The 22,147-nt window shown below is 27.4% G+C and overlaps 4 protein-coding genes and 1 long non-coding RNA gene across 6 annotated transcripts in view; 1 reads left to right on the top strand and 4 right to left on the bottom strand.

The window, feature by feature from the left end:
• The window catches only part of LOC139812403 (uncharacterized), a 339,231-nt gene that overhangs the window by 237,000 nt on the left and 80,084 nt on the right, over nucleotides 1–22,147 (top strand). The window lies entirely within an intron of this gene.
• LOC139811875 (putative gustatory receptor 28b) lies at nucleotides 670–3,220 on the bottom strand. Its single transcript, XM_071776316.1, has 6 exons — nucleotides 2,895–3,220; nucleotides 1,858–2,722; nucleotides 1,445–1,694; nucleotides 1,243–1,311; nucleotides 1,077–1,166; nucleotides 670–894 (listed from the first exon to the last, which is right to left on the bottom strand). Exons 2-6 carry the CDS (start codon nucleotides 1,974–1,976, stop codon nucleotides 817–819), a joined length of 606 nt encoding a protein of 201 aa, XP_071632417.1. The 5' UTR covers nucleotides 1,977–2,722; nucleotides 2,895–3,220; the 3' UTR covers nucleotides 670–816.
• LOC139811854 (putative gustatory receptor 28b) lies at nucleotides 5,405–11,526 on the bottom strand. Its single transcript, XM_071776284.1, has 12 exons — nucleotides 11,158–11,526; nucleotides 10,523–10,788; nucleotides 9,462–10,292; nucleotides 9,128–9,196; nucleotides 8,957–9,046; nucleotides 8,221–8,852; nucleotides 7,711–7,979; nucleotides 7,241–7,402; nucleotides 6,847–7,096; nucleotides 6,721–6,789; nucleotides 6,562–6,651; nucleotides 5,405–6,331 (listed from the first exon to the last, which is right to left on the bottom strand). Exons 6-12 carry the CDS (start codon nucleotides 8,518–8,520, stop codon nucleotides 6,275–6,277), a joined length of 1,197 nt encoding a protein of 398 aa, XP_071632385.1. The 5' UTR covers nucleotides 8,521–8,852; nucleotides 8,957–9,046; nucleotides 9,128–9,196; nucleotides 9,462–10,292; nucleotides 10,523–10,788; nucleotides 11,158–11,526; the 3' UTR covers nucleotides 5,405–6,274.
• Nucleotides 12,416–15,859, bottom strand: LOC139811945 (uncharacterized). The gene is made up of 7 exons (XM_071776473.1): nucleotides 15,570–15,859; nucleotides 14,929–15,194; nucleotides 14,519–14,677; nucleotides 13,338–13,596; nucleotides 12,991–13,059; nucleotides 12,820–12,909; nucleotides 12,416–12,719 (listed from the first exon to the last, which is right to left on the bottom strand). Exons 1-7 carry the CDS (start codon nucleotides 15,840–15,842, stop codon nucleotides 12,633–12,635), a joined length of 1,203 nt encoding a protein of 400 aa, XP_071632574.1. The 5' UTR covers nucleotides 15,843–15,859; the 3' UTR covers nucleotides 12,416–12,632.
• LOC139811889 (putative gustatory receptor 28b) lies at nucleotides 16,724–20,217 on the bottom strand. 2 transcript variants are annotated; one of them, XM_071776345.1, is made up of 7 exons: nucleotides 19,667–20,217; nucleotides 19,090–19,346; nucleotides 18,590–18,748; nucleotides 17,561–17,687; nucleotides 17,307–17,375; nucleotides 17,133–17,222; nucleotides 16,724–16,934 (listed from the first exon to the last, which is right to left on the bottom strand). In XM_071776345.1, the coding sequence occupies exons 1-7, from the start codon at nucleotides 19,937–19,939 to the stop codon at nucleotides 16,878–16,880; spliced, it is 1,032 nt and encodes a 343-aa protein (XP_071632446.1). In that variant the 5' UTR covers nucleotides 19,940–20,217; the 3' UTR covers nucleotides 16,724–16,877. The 2 variants fall into 2 exon arrangements, with proteins under 2 accessions (XP_071632446.1, XP_071632445.1); XM_071776344.1 differs by having other exon boundaries at nucleotides 17,432–17,687; nucleotides 19,667–20,216.

Raw genomic sequence — 22,147 nt, 5'->3', positions numbered from 1 at the left:
TGAATGTCGTTATCATTATACACGAAAGAACTTGGAAAAGGAGGGAAAAAGGGTCTCCTAACTTGATATAACGTCGCAGTTTAGATATGGTTGCAATTAACCGAATCAACTAAGAAAAATATGACTGATGTGCAGAGTTGTCCCAAAACTTTCCGCCGGTACAGTTTACTTCACATAAATACAAGAGAGAGAAATTAAATTATCTTTTTTAAGGATACAAACTTATGATTGAAGATGTTACAGCGGTAAATATGTTAATTAATAAGTCTATCTATGATATTTCGATATAATACTTGTTATGTAAAAGAGAGAGAGTCACTGTAGTGCAAAACAATTAAGATAAACATAAGAGAATCTGATAGTCAAACGGTATAAAACTTGTGTATATAATAAATCGAATTCTTCTATATATTGCGTTCTTTTTATTATATTCTATATTGTATATATGTAATAAAATTATGAATGTTAAAATAATGAATAAGTATAAGTAATAAGTAATGATAATATTTTTTTATACGTTTAATTCTTTTGACATATAATAATTTAATTTAATATATTTACAGAGAAGGAAAAAAGGAAGAGAAGTATATATATATATTTATAAGGGTTGGAATTAAATTATTTTATATTTACATTTAATACAAAAGATAATATTTTTGTGGTTAAAGATAATTTTTTATTAACGTATGATATAAATAATATAAAGCACATAAAGTTGAAAAATATATGAGGAATTTTTACTACTTTCTTGAATCTTTTTAAGCAATCTGTAGAAGAACAAGGAAAGAAATGGAATCACAATGTGTTTATTTCTTCTTAAAAATCCTCTGCCGTTTCTGGTATGATCGACATCTGTATTATGATGATCATAAATGTTGTAATTGCAACGACAAACTAGAAAAAAGTATAATTTTTAATTTTTTATATCAATAAAATCTAATAAGAGAATCAAGACAATTTTAAATCAAATATGTACGACAAGAATGGACATAATACAAAGGTGTTACTTAAAAAAAAAGTCTTCTAATTTATAACATGATGCATATAAAAGTAATGAAATATAAAAAAATACCAACTTTTCGTAAGAGACTATTGCCAAAACGGAAAAAACCCAGTCCAGTGAATTTTAGCGGATGATGTATTATTTGCAATGAAAACTGATAGATCTGCATACATATCGAATTGTTGTTTAAAAATAAAAATTTTTACAAAGATTTTCTCTTATTATTAAAATCTTTTTACCTCATGACGAACATCAGCATATCGAAGATGATCTGTCAATTGATGAATTATTTTTTTCATTTTATTAGCCTAAAATTGATAATTAAATTTATTATTAGATATATAATAAGTATATGTATAATTCTATTAATAAATATATAATTTTATATACAATTAATGAATCCACACATGTATATACATCTTCATGTATGTGGATATTTACCTTAGCGCTAATTTTCTCACAGATGTAATTTAAACTGAAAAGTCTGGCTAAATATATGGCAAGGGTAAAAAACATACCAAACCAATCATATATCGAACTTATATATCGACCTTTCGTTCGTATATGGTTGTAAATGTAATTACACATTCTTGCTACATACATTAGATAGGCTGCCATTTCCATAGTCATTTGAGGTCCAAATATTGTATTTAAATCACGAGCGATTTGACATAATTCTAAGTGGAGATGCCTAACAAAAAGAACAAAATTTATTTTTAAAATTATTTTGTTATTTTATTTAATAAATCGAATTTCTGTCTTTGGTATGTTCTACATTCATTATTAAATCAGTTTTATCAATATCAGTTTTATCTATCAATAATCTATTTTAGCACATTAGTAAACCGATTTACATTGATGTCCACAGAACAAGCTTATAATTAGTACACATGATATATCGACGAGTACTTGGTACAGTTTTTCTCCATAGATATCTTAATCCATATTCTTCTTTCATTATCAGATATTTCATATGTTTGTTCACTTTATCAAATCTGGTGCCAATATACCTATGTTACAAAGCAAAAGTGATTGTATATAGTTTTAGAATATACGATGTTAATAATTATTAATGATAATTATTAAGACATACATATATTATATTTTGGTTTATTTATATTTGTTGAAATAATTTGCAGTAAATTAATTTATAAGTAAGTTTGTGCAAGACATTTATATGTAACGTATTTCTCTGTAAATTATTTATACTAAGAGATTTATAAACTTTTTTATTTTTTTTTTAATGTTATATTCTTAGAGAAGATCATACTATATTATTTCTTAAAATGTACATTATTTGTAGCACTTTTTCGCTGTCTTTCTTCTTCTTCTTCTTTTCTCTCTCTCTCTCTTTCTCTCTCTCTCTCTCTCTCTCTCTTTCTTTCGTTATATAACAATACGATAAATTAAAAAAGTATATATTACATATATATTTTTTAGAAATTATACAAACCATAAAAAAGTCATCAGTAATAAATCTGTTAATATGTTGACATGATGAAAATGATTTGTGATGTAAGGTATAATCACACATCGATGATCCTTCGTCACATGAAACCACCATATCGTATCAAATATATTCAACACGTAGCTACATACGAACCATCCAGTTAAGACACTTTTGGCATATACGTGTAGTTTTTGATATATCTTTGGAGTGCCTAGTTTTTCCAACGTGTCGTCTACAGCGGTTAGTCTTTTCATAAATAATCTAAATTTCTGAACAGTATTAGGCAACAAGCCAAAGCATTAGGTGACAGTATCGTCAAATGTATTTATTTTCTAAAACGTAACTACGTAAACAAAATTACTTAAAGGAGTATTGTTTTGTTAAAAAATTATATGATATATTATATGATATTTTGACGATAAATTTTGAATAAACATATACCTTGTTTTGATATACACTCATGACAATAGAAGTAATGGTAGTGAGAACGCCAATTTGTGTGTGGATTATATTAGGAATTGGTTGAAACCAGCCTTCTGCTTTAAGTGCGGTTGTCACATAATAACAGAGGCAACCATAGCTAATCCATACTGTCAGGTTATAGAGAATATTTAAATAAAATTTCTTTGGGGAACAGATACCTATGCCGAAAACACCACAAGTCAGAATTAAGGGATGTACTGCCTGTTGTATCGTAGTTATCGTAGTCATCACTCTGACAATTTCTGTTGCAAACTAATGTCACTTGCTATTTGAACATGTTTTTATTAATATATAGCTCGATTTTATGATGGCGACATAATAATACTTCGTTAGATTAATGGTATGCATTATTTAATTCTTCGATAAACATACAGAATGTGTCGACCGATGTTGCCAGACGGCATTAGTGACAATACTTGGCAAACGGTTTAACTGTTGCGCAGTTACCAATTGAACCATTTTATTTTATATATATAGATTGTATGACAGATGAAGATTAAGCAACAGCACTTTTCCTGAGTGAATCTTTTTGAAAAGTAAGTCTCTATAATTAATAATTGCATTTATTTTTTATGTAAAAATTAGATTTTAATTATTATACGAGGTCTGTTCAAAAATTTGTTATACTTTGTCTTTATAAATTTTGTCTTTATAAATTTTTCCGTACCTCTTCCATATTTTTCGAGATATAATATTTGCCTGGGGCATTTGAAATGGCTTACTCTATATATTTGAATACTAATTGAATCTTGATTTTATAGCATATTTTACTTTAACCTTGACGTTTTCGCAGATATAGTTTACAATATAGTCTTATGAAAAGTATAACCCTTAATATGACATTAAACCAATCATATATTGTATATATTTCTTCTCTTTCCTGCATTGGCATCCATGGCAATATACATAATAGAACAGTGATACTAAATGTGGAAAATAAGACGTCATTTCAAAAGTTATTTGTGCTGTAAATATTAAGTTTAATTTGCAAGTAAAAAACGAGATAATTCTAAAAGAAGATATGCTTGTCAAGAAACAAGAGGAGCTATATGGCCACAATTAAAATTATAATTTTTAACCCTAGACAGACTCACTGGGGTGTTACGGGACCCCACGCGAAATTCAAATTGAGCCCTTGCCTTAGGAAGGTTAGTTTTCATACCGAGACCCTAACCATAATTCAGTTTAGTCATCCGGCAATCGACCTCTGTAATTCAGCGAGTGCGTTAGATCCGTGCAGCAGCTGTGACCGTAAAAGAAAATCGTTTGGGGTATCGTGACACCCCAGTGAGTCATTTACACTCGACATTTATCACAGTAAAGTATATTTCAGATTTTTTGTGAAAATCGGTAACAAAAAATTAATTAGTAAAGTTTTTGTGGAGTTAATTTTACTGTTTCCATATACTTTTATAACTTTTGACTACCTTTCAAATAAATAATAATCGATAGAATCTGTTTTACTTTCCATTTCTTGCGATTTTTCCCATCCGACAGTTTTTCGTCATTTCCTCTACTTCAGATGTTCAAAGAAATATGTTTTTTTTAAGAAACGAATAAATCGCTTACATGCCCTTGAAGGTTGTCTATTCGTCTTTCAAAATCCGTTGGAAATTTTAAAATCGGTGAATTTTATGAAAAACTACAGCATTTTTTATAAAAATAGTCATTTCAGCCCAATTTTTTATTCTTTTTCTTGTTTTTCGAAATTTTTTTACTGTTTTTTTTACTACCGCAAATTGATGACTACTATCGTCTTCCCTATTAAACAACAAACAAAATTATTTATTATAAAGTTTTCTAAGAACATTCTGGAAATATTATACACGCAGTACAAGTTTGGGGTATCGTGACACCCCAGTGAGTCATTCACGTATGAGAAAAATAAATGAGTCTGTCTAGGGTTAAAATCAAAATAATTTTTATAATTCATTATTTTTATGATTTCTATAGAAATGTCAATTAAATTTTATTATTAAAAGGTATATATCTAGTAAATCTAGTTAATAATCCGTGAAAATATCCTCTCAAACATATGCGAGTATTAATTTACATTGAAGTTCATAATGTGTTTGCTTGTACATATATTTCAGTTTGTAATTATCTCTCACTAATAAATATTGCATATGCCATGCGTATATTTACGTTGTCAAATCTGGTACCAATATACTTGTACAAATGTTGTCTCACAACTAATAAAATAAATCATAAAATCTATGATTTACAATAAATATTAACAAATATAAATTGTTAATTTTTATTAAAAAGAGATTATATAAAAGTGCATTATATTAAAGCTATACTATAACATCAATTTTTAATAAAATTTTAAAAAAATTTATTCAAAATGTTAAGAATTGAAGTATATATTTATATTAATTACAAGAAACTTACAATCGCAATTAAATCTGTAAAAATAGAAGAATGCAAATAATATAAATAAAATATGTGTATACACGCGTGTGTGTTTGCAAACTATACTATATGTTATACTAGTACACCATATTATATATTATACAAATTACAAGAAAAATATAAACAATAAATCCACGAACGCACTAATATGACAATTATTTATTATGTGAGCTCAAAAAAATCTCAAAGAAACAGTTTACTTTATGTTTAACCATATTGTATCAAAAAAGTTTATTGTTAGGCTACATACACATATACTCATTCGTTTTGACATTACATGCATCTTTTGATACATTTTTTGGAGTGCCCAACTTTTCCAAAGTATCATCCACGATAATAAGCTTCCTACTTATCTCAAATTTCTAAAACAATATCAGATGACAATTTAAAACGCATCATAAAAATAATTTTTTTTATAATGTAAAATATAATCTTATCAAAACATTTAAAAAATTTCAAGAACATTTTTAGATTTTAAATAATTTTAATTTTATTTATTGCCATCATATTGGAACGTTCAGCGGTCCACTGGACCAGAGTGTGGCAAGCTAGGGTTAATTATACATATAATATATATTAAAGAAATCGTAAATATGTAGAATACTTTTTTACATTTTTTTTATGTGTGTTTATCATTATTATCACTCATTTATTATTATTATCATTAACATTTCAAGCATAGCAATTATATTTGATATATTTTAGTCAAACAGAGTTATTGAAAATACTTATATAAATTGTTTATAAGCACGATGGGAAATATTACAACATAGCATTATTATATACATGATAATTGTGAGATTTACATTAGTTGAGCGAGACATCTAATTGGTATAATTATAAACAGTAATCTTTATATATTCTTGTGATGCTAGAGCCTTGTGATGTTTCTGAATTGATCACTTCGTTTTGAAGACAAGTGTTTAAACTTTTAACATTTGTATCAGGATAATCATGATCGTTGTAATTGTCATGCAACACTGAAAAACGATACACCAATTAACTTTCACGACATACATAAATTGCATTTTATTGGAATGTAAGATAAGTTAAAAATTAACAGTACACACACATACATACAAATCGTATGTGATAACAGTAATAACATTCTTTATTGATAATTTTAGAAGAATTTTTCTGAATATCTGTAATTTCTGAAATACAAAACACGATGTAGAAATAAAGTAAAAGGATAAATTTAATAATAAACCTTCCGAAGAAGTTGATTGCCAAAGTAGAAAAGACCCATTCCGGAGAACTTCAGCGGACGATGCATTCTTTGTAAAATAAGCTGATGTATCTACAAATTATTTAAAATTTTAAATAATTGGTTTTATCTCCACTTTTTCTGCTGTTAGAATTGTTTTACCTCTTTCCTAATATCAGAATATCGAAGAGCATTTGTCAATTGATGAACTACTTTGTCAATTTTATTAGCCTGTTTAAAATTTATTATTATTATGTACATTACATTTTTTTATTGAAGACACCTTACCTTAGCACTGACATTCTCACAAATGCAATTTATGACACAGAGTTTTGTCACAAATATAGCGGTCCATGATGATATATGATACCATGCGATTATTGGTATTTCCGTCCGATCTTTCCGCATTAGCATTCCATATAAGTAATAACAAGATGATGTTAAGAATAATAGGTAAGACGCAATTTCGAAAGTCATTTGCGTTCCAAATATCAAATTCAATTCGCGTGCAATACGACATAATTCTAAATGGAGATGCCTGAAAGGATAGATTTCGTTACTAGAAGATGTAGAAATTGTGAGAATTGATGAATAGTAGTTTTAATAATTTATCGTTAACTTTTTTATTCTTATATTAGCACTGATTAATATTTTATGCAAATATATACGTGTACCGATTTACATTGAGCTCCATAATATTTGTTTGTAACTGTCAGCATATAAAGTATACCGATAACTGCAGGTAATTGAAAATTTTTTCCATGTATTTCTCAATCCACGCTTTTCTTTCACCAGTAGACATTGCATATGTTCCTGTACTTTATCAAATCTGGTACCAATATACCTGTATTATAAAAGACATTTTACAAATTTTAACAGCGAAATTATTGATCCCAATCTTTTAATAAGAAGCTTGTAAAATAAATTATAACATAATTTTTTAATTAAAAAAATTATATTTAGTTACAGAACATTATATATAATATTTAAAGTGTCTAAAAATGTTTTTATTAAAAATGCTAATAACAACTGCAGTATTTTAATAATTATTGAAAAATTATATGAATTGTATGAATACGAAATACGTATTTTAACTGTAAAAATAACATGTGATTTGCATTAAATTGATAGATATACATAATAAATACAGACCACATGAAGGTGATAAATACTAAATCCACAAGTGTGTTGACGTGAAGACTATGATTATATAAGTGAGGTACAATGAATCCCCAAGAAGTAGTTTCTTTTCTGTCCAACCACCACTTTGTATCACAAAAATTGACGACAAGGCTGTATATGAGCCATCCAATTACTATTTGTTTCGACCACATATGTATTTTTCGGTATACCTTTGGAGTTCCCAACTCTTCTAAAGTGTCATCTACAGCAGCAAGTTTCTTCATACATATTCCAAATCTCTAAAATAATATTAGACAAATATTTAAAAGATATCGTTATGCTATTATATTTCTATGATCAGAAATATGTCCAAGCAGAGACTATTCAATCATTATAATCTATAGGATTAATTATTATTAGATAAAACCATCAGATATTGATACGTAATTATTATAACTCAACGTTATAACTTTTCATTAACGTAATTAATATTAATTAAAATGTATATTTTTTATATAAATATTGAACACAAAATTATACCTTGTCATAATATACACTAAAGATCACAGATGTAATTGTGGTAATGATGTTAATCTCCATAACGATGATACTAATGGTAGCCCGACATAAAGCTCTCAATGATAAAGAGCTCACCATGTAGTACAAAAGATAGCCATAAACAAACCATACTATTAAAGAATATAAAATACTTAAATATACAACCCAGCCATCCCTTGGTTTTAGTTCTTTCGAGGGATAGACACCTAAACCGATAATAAAGCACGTAATGAAAAGAGGTCGGAAAGCTTGTTGGATCGCAATCTTCATAGTCATCGCCATTGCAAAGCACTGAGTGTCTGTTTAAACTTATTTCTCGGATGCATCGCAATTACATTGATTGGCAATGGTAGTGTTAAATTCCTTTATAATGACGATATGTGTTCGTTGTATAGCACTTATGCGTATTAAAATAATCGATCCACTCTGATGAATGAGTAACATGACTCATGTGTTGAGAACCAATCATTAAAATGATATGACATCGATTAACATTTTTTATGCAACATGTTGTGCATATTTGCCTATTTATTAAGAATTTGAGATATAGGAAAAATATATATATCACCTATTTGCACCATAAAAAGAACAACGGTGACAATCCAGGCGAAGAACTGGAAGGAAATATCAAACAAAAATATCACTCTGTCCGAAATTTTATAGCTTTGTTTAAGCTAAGTTTCTACCTAAAGCTATATGAATGATATTAAAGACTAACCTTACGAATAAAATCGTAGCCAAAGTAAAACAGACCCAATCCGCTAAACTTTAATGGCCGTAGTAATATTTGCAAAACAAATTGGGAAATCTGCATTATATAATAAAGCAATTTTTATTCAAATATTTTTAAATAAAGATTTTTTAGAGTTGAGAGATTTGTCATACGTACCTCTTCGCGTACATCAGCAAAACCGACAATATTTGTCAATCTATTGACAACGTTCTTGGTTTTTCGCGCCTGAAACATATATAATAGAATTAATTATATTGATTTACATATATAATAATACACTGTATTGTTTTTAATAATAATTGAGTTAATTTTTTTATACAGAAATTTTTAAATCTTTTACGACTGAAAAAGTTTATCTTTGTAACATTAACATTTACTTTGCTGCGATTATTACTCAAATTTTTTAATTTTTTAGAAAGATCGAAGATTATGTCATGTAACTTTTTTACTTGTAAATATAATTTTGTTAATTTACTGACAATATATTTACCTTAACGCTAACACTTTCGCATATATGATTCAATGATATAAGTTTCATTAAAAATATGATAAACCACATGTTGATAGAAAGCAATATTTTTAGTGTTATATCATTTTCGTACATTTCTTTCAGGTGTAACATTATGTAGTATTGAATATAAAACAATCCACTTAAGACAACAAAATAGGATATTATTTGCAAAGTCATTTGCATTCCAAAGAAGCCATTTATATCGCGAGCTATTCGACAAAGTTCCAAATGCAGATGCCTAGAAATTTACATAAATAACAAATAAATTTTATGAAGAAACATTAGAGGAGATTGAGGCTAAATGATCCCAGGAGTATGTTGCTCACGTTGCTTTTTTAGTATTAATCTTGAGTGGAACAAGAATTTGTGAAATAATTTTTTTAGAACACAGATACTCTTCCCCGAGTTTCATTAAAATTGGAATAATATTACAGTTAAGAAATATAAAAAATTGATTTAGTAATAGCAAAAGTAAGATTTCAAGCTTTTTGAAATTTTGCATTGATATTCTCCATCGTCAATGAATGAATTTTAACACAGAAACATTATAAGAGACATCATGAGACATTATAATATAATAAATCAAATACATTTAATTAATAAAATTATTTTTTGCAATTTTTTGTGTTACATTAGCGTGTATCAATTTACATTACGGTAAATAATATACGTTTGCGACTCTCAGCACTTCGGACAATGTGGCTGTTAACGACAAGAGATTTTTTCCATTTGTATCTTAGTCCACAGTTTTCTGTTTCTGATAGTTGTACAATATAATCATTTATTTTATCCAGAATAGAACCGATATGTCTGCAATTTAAAATATATTTAGAAAACAGTAATTAAATTTGTGCATATTAAAGTAAAGACGAGTAGATAACGCAAAAAATGAAAGTTTTTAATTATTTTCTTCTTCTGTCTAAAATTACAAAATTTTATAGGAATTTTATAGAAAATGCATTTCAAATTTCTGAATCCGTATACTTTTACTAAAAAATATTGTCGTTAAATAAATGCAGCAAAGTATAAGATTTGCGAACCTTAAAAGAAGCATAAACATTATATCTATAATGGCAATAATATGTAAACTATAATCCATAACGATAGGGATCATCATGGCCCTTGTTTCATTAAATAAGTCTATGCACATTAAAGAGTCAAAAGTCCATGATGCGCATGCCATGAGAAACCACGTAATCAAGGCACATTTCATCACATTTCTCAATTTATGATATTCTTTAGGCATTCCGAGTTCTTCCAATGTATCGTTCACAAGATCGAGTTTTCTTATACATGTGCGAAATTTCTGAGCAGCAAGAGAAAATATAGAATTATGACAATCTCTCTCTCTCAAATAAATATACATAAAATATACCAATAACGATACCAATGTGTGAGGCAGTGTGTGTATGAAAAAAATTCTATCAAGATTTTATTGAGTTATCAGACAGGAGATATATTGAAAGCAACGTTTATTGACTACAAGCTTTGGTAAAAATTAATTAATGTAGAAAATATAATCCAATGGTACAAAACTTTATTTTATCACATTTCAAATAAGTAATGATGAAGTTACTTATTGTTAGTCCTAAAGTGAAAAGTGACGTTGTTCGTTATTTATTTTGTTTGAGATATCACACTAATAAAACGATAACAATATATAAAGAAATTATACCTCGTGTTCGCGAACAATGATAATTATAGATATTATTATCACAAATAAATTCATTATTTCTATAAGGGAACCTGGAGAACTATTAGAAATTGTCAGAGAATATTGAATTGTTACATAATATACCGCACAGGCATAAACACTCCACACAGTTAATATGTAGAAAATGCTCAAGCAATATCTCGGCTTGTCTAGCGGATATCTAAGAATTCCACAACCGAAAATAAAAGTGGCTAAGAAAAGGGGATTCAAAGCCTTTTCTATGGTATCAATCATAATCCGATCGAAACTCTTCCAACTCGATGTACTAACTATTAAAATTGTACAGTTGAAAAGTTCATATGATACAAGCGTTATATTCATCACGAAAATGGAATGGTATTTGATTATATTGCCGCATAACTGTTAAATTATTAAGCCATACCGTAGTTGACACAATCGATTCTTATAATGAATTATTTGCACTTTAAAACACAGAGAGCACTTAGCTGCTTTCTGTACATACACACAGAAAGATATCATTCTATAGCCAAGAAAAGTGTGCAAATTAGAAACTTGCACATTGCTTCCTCATTACAGATCGCTACCATTGCTTCTGTTTTATTTTGCTCACAAAGCTCCTCTTATGAGGAAGCTTGCATTTTATTTGATGCATAATTATTACTATTTATTAGTTTGGTTTCCTCATAGAGGAAGCTTTATGAGCGAAATAAAATAGGAGCAATGCGTAGCGACCTGTAATAATGAGGAAACAATGTGCAAGTTTCTAATTTGCACACTTTTTCCGTTTTACATTTAACCTTTGTATGAATTGAAAAAGGGTCAGCTTAGTAGCAGAAGTGGGGTTTTACAATTGACGCAATGTTAAATCCTTGTGATGACTTTATGGTAGATTTGCGGATATATGAACTTATCAAATTCTTAGAACAAGTAATATTTACTTGCAGGTAATATGTATTTTTCTGTGTTTATATACATGAATATATGTACATGTATACAAAATATAAATAACCTCATAACGTTGATGATAATATGAAACAACGCTATTAAATCATTAAGATCTTCGTTTTTTTTTCTTAAAAAAGGTATTCCTATCAAAGTATAAAATAACAGTACTAAAATAAAATTTTATAACATTTATGTACGTCTTTCTTTATTAAAGTAACGACTTTTCTTTCCATGAACGATGCAACACGATTTTGATCGATATTGTATGTAGAAAGGTTAAAAGAGTTTTTATTAAAAAATGTATGCATATAATTAATAAATGATAATACATTATATCGATATAAAAAATGTTTGTATGTTAATGCAAAATTAATTATTTATTGCGTGAATTTTTTACAACAATTATTTAAACTAATCTTTGTATTGAACAAAAGTAAAAGAATATTAAATAAGAAATTTGAAAGATAATGTAAAAAAAGTGCTATGTGTATCCTTTTCTACTTTGGTTGTAACACTTGTAACATGTTATATTATGCATAATTGTCGAGAACTTGAGATATAGGAAAAACATCTAGTTGCACCATAAAAAGAACAACGGTGACAATCCAGGCGAAGAACTGGAAGGAAATATTAAACAAAAATATCACTGTTTGAAATTTTATAGCTTTGTATAAACTAAGTTTCTACTTAAAAATATTATATGAATTAAGGACCAACCTTACGCATAAAATCGTAGCCAAAGTAAAATAGACCTAATCCGCTAAACTTTAACGGCCGTAGTAATATTTGCAAAACAAATTGGGAAATCTGCATTACATAATAAAGCGATTTTTATTTAAATATTTTTAAATAAAGATTTTTTAGAGTTGAGAGATTTGTCATACGTACCTCTTCGCGTACATCAGCAAAACCGACAATATTTGTCAATCTATTGACAACGTTCTTGGTTTTTCGCGCCTGAAACATATATAATAGAATTAATTATATTGATTTATTTATATAATAATACACTGTATTGTTTTTAATAATAATTGAGTGAATTTTTTCCTAAAAAGAAATTTTTAAATCTGTTACGACTGAAAAAGTTTATCTTTGTAATATTAAAATTTACTTTGCGCTGTGATTATTATTCAATTTTTTAGATCTTTTAGAAAGATCGAAGATTATGTTATGTAATTTTTTTTTGTAAATATACTTGTAAATATACTTTTTTTTAATCCACTAAAAATATTTACCTTAGCGCTAACACTTTCGCATATATGATTCAATGATACGAGTTTCATTAAAAATGTAATAAACCACATGTTGACAGAAAGCGCTACTTTTAGTGCTATATTATTTTCGTACATTTCTTTCAGGTGTAATATTATGTAGTATTGAAAATAAAACCATCCGTTTAAGACAACGAAATAGGATATCATTTGCAAAGTCATTTGCATTCCAAAGAAGCCATTTATATCGCGAGCTATTTGACAAAGTTCCAAATGAAGATGCCTAGAAATTTACATAAATAAACAAATATATTTCCAGAAGAAACATTAGAAGAGACTAGGGCTAAATGACTCAAAGGGCATGTTGCTCACGTTGCTTTTAGTGTTTATTTTGAGCGGAATAATGAATGGCACAAAATCACGAAATAATCCTATTAGAACATAGATACACTTCCCTGAGTTTTATTAAAATCGGAATAACATTACAGTTAAAAAATAGGAAAAATTGATTTAGTAATAGCAAAGTAAATTTTCGAGCCTCTTAAAATTTTGTAGTAATATTCTCCATTGTTAGTGAATACAGTTAAGCGGTCTGTTACTAGTAAGAATGAAGTTTCTTGCAAGTATATAATATACTGTTTCAGGTAATAAATGTAATTTTTATTTATAAAATGATTGAAATAGAGCATACTCTAGGCCAGGATAAAATTGGCCCATAATTAGCGCGATAAAGAAGAAGGCTGTAACTACGTTTGTACAGTCAGTTATAACAATTATATTGTCTGAGAAGTTGTAACTTCGAAATTCTGAAATATGGACCATCTAGCCTCGGTCTCTTTTACTATTGATTTTTTATATATTCTTTCTAGGACGTACATATACATATATGCATGTATCATTTGTCTCTTAGGTGGATTAGCTGAATCTATATTAAAAGATTTATTATGTCATAAAACAACAGAAAAGTTATATTTATCTTTATATTACGTTACGTATATTAATGAGATAACTTTCTTTAAAAATTTTATTGTTTTTGGTATATAGAATTGACACAAATTTTTAATATATAGAATTGCTTTGAATAAATTTTAACACAGAAATCTAAGAGACATTATGAGACATTATAATATAATAAATCAATTATATTTGATTAATAAAATTATTTTTTGCAATTTTTTGTGTTACATTAGCGTGTATCAATTTACATTACGATAAGTAATATACGCTTGCGACTCTCAGCACTTCGGACAATGTGGCTGTTAACGACCAGAGACTTTTTCCATTTGTATCTTAGTCCACAGTTTTCTGTTTCTGATAGTTGTATAATATAATAGTTTATTTTATCCAGAATAGAACCGATATGTCTGCAATTTAAAAGGTATTTAGAAAAAGCGTAATTAAATTTGTGCATATTAAAGTAAAAACAAGTAGATAAAGGAAAAAATAGAGTTACTTAATTATTTCCTTCTTCTGTCTAAAATTACATAATTTTATAAAAATTTTGTAAAAACATAATTTTATAAAAGTTTTATAGAAGTGCATTGCAAACTTCTGAATCCGTATACGTTTACTGAAAAATATTGTCAGTAAATAATTGCAACAAAGATTTTCAAACCTTAGAAGAAGCATAAACATTATATGTATAATGTTATTAATATGTAAACTATAATCCATAACAATAGGAATTATTATGGCTCTTGTTTCATTAAATGCGTCTATGCACATTAAAGAATCAAAAGTCCATGATGCGCATGCCATGAGAAACCATATAACCAAGGCACATTTCATCAAATTTCTCAATTTATGATATTCTTTGGGCATTCCGAGTTCTCCCAATGTATCGTTCACAAGATCGAGTTTTCTTATACATGTGTGGAATTTCTGAGCAGCAAAAGAAAATATATATAGAACTATGATAATCTCTCTCTTAAATAAATATACATAAAATATACCAATAACGATACGTTTCGTAGCAATGTGTAAAGCAGTGTGTGTATGACAAAAATTTTAGCAAAGTTTTATTGAGTTATCAGACAAAAGATATATTGAAAGCAACATTTATTGACTACAAGCTTTGGCAAAAATTAATGAATGTAGAAAATATAATCAAATGGCACAAAACTTTATTTTATCACCTTTTCATATAAGTAATGATGAAGTTAGTTAGTCTTAAATTAAGAAGTGGCATTGTGCGTTATTTACTTTGTTTTTGATATTACACCAATAAAATGATAACATTATACAGAGAAACTATACCTCGTGTTCGCGAACAATGATAATTATAGATATCATTATCACAAATAAATTTATTATTATTATAAGGGAACCTGGAAAACTATTAGAAAAAGTCAGAGAATATTGAATTTTTACATAATAAACCGCACAGGCATGAACACTCCACACAGTTAATATATAGAAAATGCTCAAGCAATATCTTGGTTGGTCTAGCGGATATCTAAGAATTCCACAACCGAAGATAAAAGTGGCTAAGAAAAGGGGATTCAAAGCCTTTTCTATGGTATCAACCATGATCTGATCAAAACTCTTCAAATTCCACGTACTAACTATTAAAATTGTACAGTTGAAAAGTTTGTACAGTGTAAACGTTATATTCATCACGAAAATGGAATGGTATTTGATTATATCGTCGGATACCTGTTATAATTATTGCAATAATTATTCAGCAATACTGTAGTTGATACAATCGATCCTTATATGAATTATTTGCACTTTAAAACACAGAGAGCACTTAGCTACTTTCTGTGCATATATACATGAATATATGTACACATTTGAAGTATAAATAAAAATGTATATATATATATATATATATATATATATATATATATATATATATATATATATATATATATATATTCTATATATATAAAATAGAATGTCTGTATGTATGTATGTATAATGTATGTATGTATGTTCTTTATACACTCTTAAACTATTCGACCAAATTTTTACCAAAAGTATATAAAATAAGGGTAGAATTTTCCGGGGAGTGTTATAGAGTGTATAGTTGTTCGTTACCGATCTTTTTGGGAACCGGTATCCAAAATTTTTCCAATTTTTCGGGAAATAATTGACCGAATCTTAAAGAATTGTATATAAAATAGAGGTAGAATTTCCTAGGGAGTGCTATAAACTGTATAGTTTTTCGTTACCGATCTTTTTGGGAATTGGTATCCGAACTGATAAAGGAATTTTTTTCGATTAAGGATATTAAAACACAAATGAAGTCGTTTGAAGAAGAACGACTCCTGGGCGAAGCCCGGGTAACCAGCTAGTATATTATATAAAAATGTTAAAAACATTTAAACAAACTAAATTTATTTTTTTTATAATGATGTATATAATTATATTTTTTAGACAGGAAATGAAACAATGATAGAGTTCTTATGGAATTTTATGATATTATTTAATTACTATTATATTAGTACATTAAGTGAATGATATTTAAACAATTACGAAGAACAATTTTGATTAATTTATATGGTAGGCTTGACAAGAAATTAGCTTCCTTATTCTCTTGAAGAAAAATTATCAGATAAGTACTTATGCTATTTTCATTTGCCTCATAATGAGTACAAAAGTTACAACTGTCGTGCCCCACTGAAATAAAATATATAAATTAATTTTTTACATTGCTAAAAAATTTTATTAAATTGCACATGTGTACAAGATAATTATAAAATTTAGAAATTACCAAATAATTTATGAAAGAAAAGTATTACCAACAATTTTAATGATTAATTTTTTAGACTAATCTACAAAATATAAGACAGAATAAAAAGGATAAATGCATTGTACCTTTCGTAAAAATGAATTGCCAAAATAGAAGAGACCCATTCCAGTAAATTTTAATTGATGATATGTTATTTGCAAAGTAAACTGACAAATCTGTATATAAATATCATTATGGTTTATTCAACTTATTATATTTATTCTTACAATTAGTGTTTATTATTTGTTATTTATTATTACCTCTTTCCAAACATCTGCATACCGAAGAGTATTTGACAATTTATGAATTATTTTGTCAATTTGATTAGCCTAAAATTTGAAATTTATTAATATAGATTAAATATTCGTGAATTGTGTGACTTTACCTTTAAAGAAACATTTTCGCACATGTAATTTACAGTATAGAGCTTTAATAAAAATAAAAAAAGCCATGTGCCTTGTCTAAAGTACAAGTATATTGTATATTTCTCTTCATCGTTATATTCTCTCATTACCATCTGGCATAACCAATGGCACAATCCTGTTAAGTATAAGAAGCAGGATGTCATTTCGAGAGTCATTTGCATTCCAAATATCATATTTAATTCACGAGCAAGACGACATAATTCTAAATGTACGTGCCTGTTGAAAGATATATGTTATTATGCAAAAACTTATGGCATATAAATATGAAAACTTAAATAATTGTTATAATTTATTAATTGTATTATTATCTAAAATAAAATTTTTTTAATTTAATAATTTATTGAGGATGAGAAGTACATGTGATTTGATTAAAATATAAATCTTTTTTATTTTTGAAGTAAGTGGTTTTTTACACAATTAAGGATATATAAATCATTTCTAAATATATTTAATGTAAGTTTCTAAAAACAAGAGATTTAAGGAAAAACAAAAAAGGTGGCAAGTAAATTTTCGAGCATTTTAAATTAATGTTCTTCAGCTTGAGAAGTAAATCAATGTGACGTATTATTAAATAAAAGAAAGTAGTACGCGGCGCTCGAGCAATATCAATTTATTAAAAATTTATACAACATTGTTAGTGCAGGGAACTTTTTAGAAAATACTTCAGTATGTTCAGAACTATTCGAAAAATTTTATATAAAGCGGAACTCCAAGACTTTGTCGGCATCTCACTCTATGCTATGGAAAACTAGCAGATAATTTTTTCAATGAATTTTTTGCAAAATTACCAGAACTATCGCTAAAAAGTATCAAGAACTATAGAACTCGACTGTATGCGAGAAGAACTCTCTTTTATTTTTGATCTGTTAGAAAATGATCTACTACGGGAAGTAACTAGCAGATTATTTTTTCGATTGATTGTTTTTTGGGTAAAATCACCAGAACTATTACTAAAAAATATCAGGAACTATAATGCTCGACTGCATGCGACAAGAACTCCCTTTTATTTTTGATCTGGTGGAAAATGATATGCCAACTTCACCGACATTAGGTTTGTTTTATGATTTTTCAATTCCATTCTCTCCCTTAACTATGTATATAAATGTATACTGATTTACATTAAGATCCACAATGTTCGTTTGTAATTATCAGTATACAAGATATATCGATGAACAATTACATCAGGTTTTTCCCATGTACATCTTAGCCCATGTTCTTCTCTTACTAATAGATACTGCATATGCTCGTTCACTTTATCAAATCTGGTGCCGACATACCTATTCAGACAATGAATTGTACAATGTACGACAAAACATCAATAATATTTATATTCGATAACTTTTTTACAAAGTATATTTAATTTTATCCTTTTATTTAGAAAAATTATATTAAGAATTACAATTACACTAATATGAAATAATATCATTGTCAAATCACAAAAAACTTCATAAAATTGTTTACTCAAATTGCTAATTGTTAATTTTAATGTTAATTTTAATCGGATTTTATTAATTAACGAGGGAATCACAAAAAGCACTTTTACAGATGACAAAATATTAGTGTATAAATAAAAATACATAAACTTATTATAACTAAATATTAAAGATATTGTACAAACCATAAGATCGATATAAATAACAAATCCACCAACGTATTAATATGAATGGAATGATTTAATGCATAAGATACATATGCGTTTCCACTTTTTTTTAGCCACCACAACGAGTCATAAAAATTTGTAAAAAGACTGAGCACGAGCCACCCTATTATCACTATTTTCGACCACATATGCATTTTTTGATACATTTTTGGAGTGCCCAGCTCTTCCAAGGAATCGTCCACAATTGCAAGCTTCTTTAAACATATTGTAAATCTCTGAAACAAGTAATCAAGTAATATTTCAAATCTGTGAGGTAATTTTAAGATATATGCGAGGTAATTATGCTTTTATCATATGAAATGTACGATACTTGAAAATCCTAACATGTATTGTGTGAACTGCAAATTATTTTTGTCTAAGAGTCACAGAGTTGTCATAATAGAAATAGCGATAACTTGGAAACAAAGTGATTTCAGGCATTAGTATGTTTATATTAATTTTTTGTTATTTTAGGATCCTGAATTCACTCCTAAAGTGTGTCCCACATTATTTGTTATACCCTGTATTGTATAAATACAACAAAATTGAATTATACCTTTTGATGATAATGACTCATAATTGCAGACACAATTGTGGTGAATGTGCTAATCTCGTGAATTATTTTCCCTGATGTGGATATTATTCCTCTGAATCCAATAATTATAAAATAAAGGACGTAGATATAAGCAAACCAGATTGTCAAAGAATATAAAATACTTAAGTTTACGGTCCACTGAATTCTCGGCTGTTTTCTGGGGTAAAAGTCTAAACCAGTGATAAAGCACAAAATAAAAAAAGGATGCAACACCTGTTGGATAGTAGTCACCATGATTATCACTATTAAAAGTTTACACTAACTGCTTGTTTAAGCTCATTTAACAGGAATGCCAAGTGCCAAGTTCCAGCGCGACAGCGGATCTTCGTAATTGTAATATATATTTTATTTGGCACTTACCCATATTAAAATAATCGATCTATTTTCAAATACAAAAGAAATGAGTCATTACTGAATCTTGCATGTAAGTACCTAATAACTCAAATGCTATATTTAATTTACGTATGACTTGTTTATAGTGTATGATGCAAATTTATTTGATATTTTTCTTGCTAAAGTTAGTTTATATAATGCAATTTTTTCTACGTGCCGACATACTTTATGGTATATGTATATTATGATGATTAACAGGTAACAAGTCTGATGATAATAACACAAGTAATATGTTTTAATTGCATAACACTAAATCTATCACAATGTAATAATATAATAGCAAGAAGAGAGGAGAGAGATGAAAAAAACAAGATCATTTTTAAACTTAAAAAAAAAATTATATTAAATTTCTACAATACAAAGTTATATCATATTTGAATATATGAAATATATTCTATGGTATATTATATGAAATATAACAAATATAAATTTGAATATATGAAATATATCAAATTTATATTAAATGTATATCATGTTTATATTAAAATTAAAATGCAAAATTTATATTTGGTACGTTAAGTTATAAAATCTAGTTATAATTATTATTATTGCAAGTTTATACTAATTGTGTATTTAAATTCATTTGTCTGCTGCATTGTAATTGTGTCGAGTTGCAGCTGTAGATCTTAGGGCCACTTCAACCAAGCTCCGATTAACTTAATCGTTGATTAGTCCATTGGAAATAACCAATCACATTTGTCAATTTGCTTCATGAATAAATCCGATTGATCATTTCCAATGGACTAATCAACGATTAAGTTAATCGGAGCTTGGTCGAAGTGGCCCTTAATCATAACATATGTTTCTTCTAGCATTTACGCATATTAAAAGGAATTACGTAAATTAATATTTATGAGAACTATATTTTAATTAAATTCAATCTATTTTAATTGTGTCCAATATTATGTACACATATATTAAATTTGCTTAAATTATATATACATATAGATAGATACATATATTGATGAATTATGAAAAATAATGCTAATAATAAAAATAACAGTTTTCAAATATTAATTTAATATATGTTACAAAATCTAGTAACTTTTAATATCAATTTTATTTGTAATATAATACGATAATGAAATTACATGGAAAGAGAAGAAACAGGAAAAGTGAAATATTTTTAAGATTAATAAGAGTATAGACATATATTTTATTGTTATCTACTTGCAATACATTTCTGATGAACAGCGCAATATTTTATTAATATGAATATAAAATTTACTAAAACGCGAGAATTCGTTAAGGATTTTACGGTAGGATTCTTTCAATGAGTACTTTTGAGAAGTGAATAATTTGCAATTATGTTCACATGTTATTGTTTAATTTTAACATTTTAAAGTCTTAATTCTATTTTAATGTTACCATTGCCAAAGAAATAACATATTTTGAATTAGCCATTTAGCACGCAGTAAGACTTGTAAAATTTGCGCAGTGATAATAACATTGCAATTTACACACTATTCGTAAGATATTGACAGAATACACAGTTTTTTGAAAATATATTTTTGACTTATAAATAATAATTTTTGCGTGTTGTATTGTACTAATTAATATCTCTTTAGGGGATTTAGGGGATATTATTTATTTGGTCATATTCTTAAAAGCCCATATATGTCTTAGACGCACCAGGCATTTGGATTACGATAATCATAAACGTCAAAATTGTCATGAAGAACTGAAAGAAGTTGTGTTGATTAATCTTCAATGCGGACATTACTTTCAATAAAAGATAAATAAAGATAATATTCTAGATTGATTCTTCGTATGCCGATTTATACTTCCAGTACGTCAAAAAATACTAACAAAACTTTATCTTAGCGGTGATAGTAAAATTTGCTAACGTATGTTTTATCATTAAGTGTAACATATGCAACAAATGAGAGATTTAATGAAGATAATACAGAAACAAACTTTTCGCAAACAGCTATTGCCAAATTGGAAGAGACCTAGTCCAGAGAATGTCAATGGATGGTGTATTATTTGTAGTGTAAACTGGTAAATCTGCACAGAATGATTGTTATTTTAGTTTTAACAATTTATTTC

Source organism: Temnothorax longispinosus, chromosome 4 (genome assembly GCF_030848805.1).
Source record: "Temnothorax longispinosus isolate EJ_2023e chromosome 4, Tlon_JGU_v1, whole genome shotgun sequence".
Taxonomy (NCBI): domain Eukaryota; kingdom Metazoa; phylum Arthropoda; class Insecta; order Hymenoptera; family Formicidae; genus Temnothorax; species Temnothorax longispinosus.
Note: the sequence above shows the minus strand (reverse complement) of the source record. Positions and strands in the feature narration are given on the sequence as shown.